Raw genomic sequence first — 7169 nt, 5'->3', positions numbered from 1 at the left:
AGAGGTCGTAACATAAAGCAATCAGTATGATGATACTCTTATTGGGATCGGCCTAATAAGGTCCAAATTAATATCATCTGTACCCTGACTGACTCACTAATCCATAATAATGTAATAATAATGTTTAGTAATAATGATATTCGTGTTCTATCATCTCCTTTGCATTTATTGGCTAGAGTAATTATTCTTTACATATTTTATCTATTTTTACAAAGTAAAGATAAAGTAATTTTTAAAATGACCCTCCCTGAAAAAGTTTTCCAAACATATTGAATGTTTAACAGTAACTAAGGAGAGGGGAATTCACAAAAAATTCTTGACCCTTAGTCTCTAGTTTTGGCTCTTCCTACTTGGTAAATCATCTTGACTTCTGACTTCTCTCTTGATATCAGTCTAGTTAAGACAATGTACAAGTGCAACCTCGCGACATTTGAGAAATATTGGTGGGACTCTGGGATGATCTTAGTATGTATGGTTTTGCTAGAGTGTGGTGGGGGAAAAGGGGGAGAGGAGACATTGGAGGGGGGAGAGCACGAGTGTTTACTTCATCTTGTGGTGGGGGTCAGGGAAGACTCTTTGCCTTGGGAAAAATTTTCCCTGACCACTATCTGTGGGCTCTATTTTCATTTGGCCTGACCAGCACTGTCCAATAGTAGCATTAAGCACTCTATGTTATAGAATTTAATTTTTTAATTTTCTATGTTATAGAATTTAATGTAGACACATTAAATAAAGTAAAAACAAACAAGCAAAAGTAATTTTAATTGTATATTTTAACCCATTACAACCAAGTTATTATCATTTTTGAATATGGTCAATGTAAAAATTAATGAGTTATTTTACATTTTTTTTTTTGTACTGAGTTCCAGAAATTCAGTTTGTACTTTCCACTTACAACTCACTCTCACTTTGTAAGTTGAATATTATCAAATATATCTGACCAGTATTTGGATTTTATAATATTCACAACTGTAAAATAATTGTCAAATAAATAAGTTGTCCAAATATATTTAAAAGTCTTCCTCTTAAAGATCATGTGAGATGAACAATGAAAAGTTCCTGTTGGATTTAGTAACAAAGAAGTCATTGTGACCTTACCCTAGAATGACGAAGGCAGATGGAAGTGTGGGATGGTCTGAGGAGGCGGTTGGAGGTGAGGACCAGAGACACATGATATAGATAACCTTTTTCAATGGTTCATGACTAAGGGGAGGGAGTAGAAAGAGCAGTGTTGTGGATGGGTCCATCCAGGAAGGGCAGGTAAGGGAGTTCTGTGTAGTTAGGAAAGACTTGTGAATGCATAAATGCTAAAGAAAGGATTCAGTTCACAAAGAGAGTTTGAAAATACAGGGCGATGTGAGAATATTGGGGTAATTACCTTAATAAGAAAGAAAGAATGAGGTCAAGATCACTATTAGAAGGTAAAATAATTTTTAAAAAACAATTAGAGGAAATTGGGAATCGATGGAAGCTTTTCAGAGAAATTTGCAGATTTGGCAACTACAGCAGTAAAATTTCAATCTAGAAGAATTTCACAATTTTTCTGACATATCAGCAAAATTAAGGGGTATTGAATATATATGAAAGAAAAAGAAAGTAGAGAAAATTTGAAACAGGCTTTGGGAAAAATCAAGGAGTAAACATGTCAACACACAAAAAGAAGGGAAATTTTCCAGGCAGTATAGATACTTCCCAGTGGATGCAGATGATTTTGTGTTTACAGTGGTACCAAAATATCATGTAGTTATCATAAGACCAGCAGTGGTTATGGCATGGCAAATAATCAGGATTGTTTGTTTTGAAGTTTTACAAGGCAGATATGATGAATGGTAAGGAATTTTGGATTATTCCAGGGAATTATTGAGATCATAGTCCATAGAATCTAGAATTTACAGGAATGTGTGCATTATGTGCTATTGAGTCATCTCCTGGAAACCCTGTGAATGAGTAATATCCATAAAGGCCTGTCCTCAACAGCCCTGCTCAGCTACTATAGACAGGAGCCTATGGCTTCTTTTATGGAGTCAGTTATCTCATATTTGGCCTTCCTCTTTTCCTGCTGCCTTCTATTTTTCCCAGAATGACTATCTTTTCCAAAGAACCTTGCCTTCTCATTGATAGAACTAAGAGGGGAGAAATTAAGATAAGAATATGGTGATCTGGCATAACTTGTAATCTTGAGGAACAGGTATCTAATATATGAGTGTTTAGGGAAAAATGTCAAAAATCAGAAATTTGTAGTGGGTGAATATATTTTCTGAATTATTTATTTTGAACATAACCATTTGAGTTGATGTAAACTTCTGGGAATTTGGAGTACGTCACTAAGAGTGGGTCAGTTGATAATATCACTGTTGATTTAAGCTCTAAAGAAGCTATAAAAACCAAATGGTCAGTGGGTTAACCACATAACACAGAAGAATGGTAGGATTTGGGATTTAGAAAAAGACTGGGGACTGTGCGTCATGAGAGAGTACCAAGACTTGTACAGTTAAGAGTGACGAGGACAAAAAGAGAATAAAATCATATTCTAAAGGAGAAGGTCTTACAAAATTTTGGAGGAAAAATGATCTGGAATGGGTTCTGTGTTTTGATCTTGAGCTTTCTGTTATTGACCTAAATTGGCTTGATGATATCCCAGGATAAAGGTCAGGTCTAGCCCCAGAGAGACAGAGAGGGTGGAAGTACAAGACAGTCAAGGTAATTGTCCTAAGAAGGCAGGCTTTATTTATCATTTGGATTCAATTTCATGATTTATTTTTATAGAGTAAAAGTAAAAGAATGGTCAAGACTCCACAGAGGAAGCATCATGATTGGGTAAATCCATCCAAACCAAAGCTGGGTTTGAGCATCTCCATCCCTTTGAGGATGTCCAGTTACATATTCAAGAGACCAGTTACTAGAATCACATCCCACCCTGGCAATGAGGTCAGATGCTATCACTGGGAGGAAACTTTGGACAAGCCCCAACAGGTGTGCTGGCAGAAGAGACTGCAAGGACTCCAGGCCTGCAGTAGCACAGGACAACTGTTAAGTCCTTTCGATCTTGCCAAAGCCTTGCAAAAACTTGTGCCTAGTTGCGCAGGTGAATCTCTGCCAGGTGTTTTCACAGGTGGCTCCATGCCCACCCCTGCTGGGTCCTCACAACTGGCAGAGATGATTCCAGGAGCTGGTGTGGGTATCCCACAGCTCCTCTGCAAACAATTTCTGGTGACTGAAAAAGATATCAGGAAACAGGAAAAGAAAATGAAGATGGCAAGAGAGAGACTGGCCATTGCATTGATTGCAGACAAACTTGCTAGTGAGGCGGAGAAAGTGAGGGGCCAAGAAGGACATCCTGAAAAACACTAGGGAATAAAGAGAAGATGGTGCAGATGAAATGGTACGTTGTACTTTGTCAGTGTCTCTCTGTGGTGTCCATAATATTTTCTTGATTTGAGCTCTTGAAACTTGAAAATATACCAATGCTTTTCTTCATTAAACTTCTTTGCATGACAGAATATATAGACAGTGATCTTTTTGAGGTGAGAAATTTGGTTTTAGGTGAGGAGATCTTTCCTCTTCATGTTGAACTCGCACTTTCCTTTATATGTATGTTATTTGTTTGTATTTTAAAGTCAACAGAGAGTCATCAAAGTCATGGAATTATTTAGTGTTTTACCTCACAGTCACAGAATCAGACCTACCTAGTTAGAATGGATTATTCTTCTTGTGTAATATTCCAGTAGTCCCTAAAGTAATATTTTATTAAATAGCTTTTATATCTATATTCTCAAATAAGACATATACTTCTAGGCCTTTTATTTTCTGTTCTTTGTTGCATGTTAATTCAGAGTTGCATATAATGAAATGCCATACTTTCCTTCATTTTTTAGATCTATATGTGTTTTGAAATATGACTCGTGAAGGTTTACATGCCATTCAGAGGATCATGATATCAAGACAGACCATTTTCAGCATCATCTATTTAACAATAAGTTACTGCTTGTTGGAATTGATTTGCCTATTTGCCTGATCAAGAGTGTCGTATTATCAAATCCTCTTTGTTTTTACTTACTTTTGTCTAGCATATCTATCAGTTTCTGAGAACGAAGCATTAAACAATAACAGAGTATCTATGGTATTTATATCTTACCTAAAAAAGAGTTGTTTTTAATTGGATCTTTTCTGTTCTCCCATGTGGTAATCATGTGGAATTTTAGTCAGAATGTATTTTCTTGTCTTGCTTTAAAACTAATACTAATTTAGATACACTATTTTTTTCTTCCTGTTGTGTTTTTCTGATTTCACATTTCTTCTTCCTGATATTTATTCTTTACTGGTCCTTTACTGGGAGGTCAACTTTGAGTCTGTCTTTCTGTCTAAAAATGTCTTTAACTCTTTCTTCGACAATAGTTAGGTATTTAATGTAGGTTCTTAGTAATTTTTTTCCTTCCTCATTAAGTTATTTAATACTTCTGAGCCTCTATGTCTTTAGTCATAAAATATGAATAAAGCACTCAAGGATAGTGCATATAACTGAGATAATGCATGCAGAGCTTGCCAATCATGTTGCTTAGCAGATATTAAGTAGTCAATAATGGTAGCTATTGTTATTCTTACAGTCTTTAGAGAGTATATTTTTGGAGAATGCTTAAGGCTGAGGATGTGAAGCTCACACCAAAAATGTTTGAATGGGAAGCATTAGCATAATTTTAGTTCTTAGCCCTTATCTTCATCTGTGGTCATTTGCGAAATGCATAGAAATCATACAATTTATTCCCTCGAACCCAAAGCAGAACAGTACACCTGTCTCATGCCTGAGATGCTTTGGGCTACTTGTTGGAGAGCCTCTGCTAGAACTGTCTAGTAGGATTTAGTGCAGAGAAAGGTGAAAAAAAGACTGAACTGTTTTTCCCTCAGATATTTTTCCCTGAGTTTTATTCATCTTTATATCCAAAAGAGACATTGTATTTATAGCATTGGTATTACTTGGAGATTCAGGCTTCCTTCTCCTACTCTGCAATGGAGGTTAGAAAGACCATGTCTGGAATTCAAGAGATTCTTTACTACCACATTTCTTAGTGTCACTATGCCCTGTGATTAATATTAAGGGAAAAGTACATGAAACCAATCCAGGCAGGATGACTAATGGCTCAGACCCATTTGGGGTCCCCCTTGTTCTTACAGGATGTTTCCAACGGATGATGTTCAAAATGCAGGTGGTAACCCTTTAGCTCCTAATCATGGGGCGGGTATAAGCTCAGAGATGAGCCTGGGGATAAGCTCAGAGCAGTGTCTGTTTTTCACCCAGACTGAAAACATTCAATATTTTAGTTGGTGAGGACTATGTCCATGCATGCTCAGAGATGATCAGTCAGGTGCAAAGCACATACGGATTCACACGTTCCATTAAAGTAGTGTTTTGGGTTTCTTTGGATAAATACCCAGAAATAGAATTACTGGGTCTTTCTTTGCCTCTTGTTATAGCCTTTGTTTTAAAGTCTATTTCATCTGATTTAAGTATTGTTACCTTAGTTTTTTATGTTTATTTGTTTTCAATTTCGTGAAATATCTTTCTGTTCCTTTACTTTCAGTCTGTGTGTGTCTTTCAATCTGAAGTGAGTCTCTTATAGGCAGCATATGTAAGGGTCTTGTTTGCTTATCCATTCAGCTACCCTATCTTTTGACTGGAGCATTTAATCCATTTACATTTAAAGTAATTGTTGATAGATATGTAGTTATTTACATTATTCATATTTTTGATATATTTTTTTCTTCTTCTGAAAGAAGTCCCTCTAACATTTCCTGTAAAACTGGCTTGGTAGTGATAAACTCCTTTAGCCTTTTCTTGTCTGAGAAGCTGTTTATCTGTCCTTTGATTCTAAATGATAGCTTAACTGGTTAGAATAATTTCGGCTGTAGGTCCTTGGTTTTCAGCACTTTGGCTATTTCCTGTCAATCCCTTCTGGCCAGCAAAGTTTCTATGGGTTCATCTTGCTTGGGATTCTCTGTGCTTCCTGGGCTTGTATGTCTGTTTTCTTCACCATAATAGGGAAGTTTGCTGTCATTATTTCTTCAAATAGGTTTTAAAGTCCTTGCTCTCTCTCTTCTCTTTCTGGTACACCTATGATGCGAATGTTGTTTGGCTCGATGTTGTCCTAGATGCCCCTTAAGCTATCCTAATTTTTTTGGATTCTTTTTTCTTTTTTCTGTTCTGATTAGGTATTTTCTGCTACCTTATTTCTAAAACACTGATTTGATTCTCTGCTTCACATAATCTATTATTGATTCCCTCTAATGTATTCTTCATTTCAATTATTGTATTCTTTATTTCTGACTGGTTCTTTTTTATGGTTTCTATCTCTTTATTCTCACTGAATTCATCTATTCTTCCTCTGAGTTTATTGAGCATCCTTATAACCTGTGTTTTGAATTCTGCATCTTGTAGATTGTTCATCTCCATTTTGTTGAGTTCCTTTTCTAGAGCTTTGTTCTGTTCTTTCATTTGGGACATGTTTTTTTGTCTCCCAGTTTTGACCACCTCCCTGTGTTTGTTTCTATGTATTAGATAGAACAGCTGTCACCTGGTCTTAGTAGAGTTTTCTTATTTAGTAAGTGTCCTGTGAGGCCCAGTGACACAATCTCCCCTGGTCACCTGAGCCGGGTGCTCCAAATGTGTCTCTTGTGTGAGTTGCATGTGCCCTCCTATTATAGTTGAGCCTTTGTTACTGTTTGCACATCAGTGGGAGGGATTTACCCATGGCTGATTGGTTGTGAGAACTGGTCAGTGAGGGGCTGACCTTATGGAGCAGAACTCTCTTTAGCAGGGCTCTGGCGTGTTGTCCTTGGATACAGCCCAGGTAGTACTTAAGCTCTCTCTGAAGCTAGCCACCAGGCATGCTGGCCCCAGTGCCCTCTGAAAAGGTCCCTGCCAAAGGCCAAGTTCAACTGCAGCCTGTGCCCTGTCTACCATCTGGCAAGAGTCAACAAATGATCTGCAGATGGCCACCACCCATTCTGGGATTAGAGGTGCCGTAAGAGGCCAAGCTGTGAACCAAGGCAAACTGCCACTAGTGCCAGGCTTGGGGCTTCTCAGAAAGAGATACAGAGCACGCCAAAGCCAGATGCTGCTTGTTTGGGTTTTGTGAATCTTTAAGAGATTTTAGGAAGGCCTGCAACATGAGCCA

General features: G+C 37.4%; 1 protein-coding gene across 1 annotated transcript; it reads left to right on the top strand.

The window, feature by feature from the left end:
• The first annotated feature begins 2781 nt into the window (after positions 1-2781).
• MBD3L1 (methyl-CpG binding domain protein 3 like 1) lies at positions 2782-3351 on the top strand. Its single transcript, XM_006916457.1, has one exon. The coding sequence runs from the start codon at positions 2782-2784 to the stop codon at positions 3349-3351; it is 570 nt and encodes a 189-aa protein (XP_006916519.1).
• Positions 3352-7169: the final 3818 nt, after the last annotated feature.

This window comes from Pteropus alecto, unplaced genomic scaffold (assembly GCF_000325575.1).
Source record: "Pteropus alecto unplaced genomic scaffold, ASM32557v1 scaffold24, whole genome shotgun sequence".
NCBI classification, from domain to species: domain Eukaryota; kingdom Metazoa; phylum Chordata; class Mammalia; order Chiroptera; family Pteropodidae; genus Pteropus; species Pteropus alecto.
Note: the sequence above shows the minus strand (reverse complement) of the source record. Positions and strands in the feature narration are given on the sequence as shown.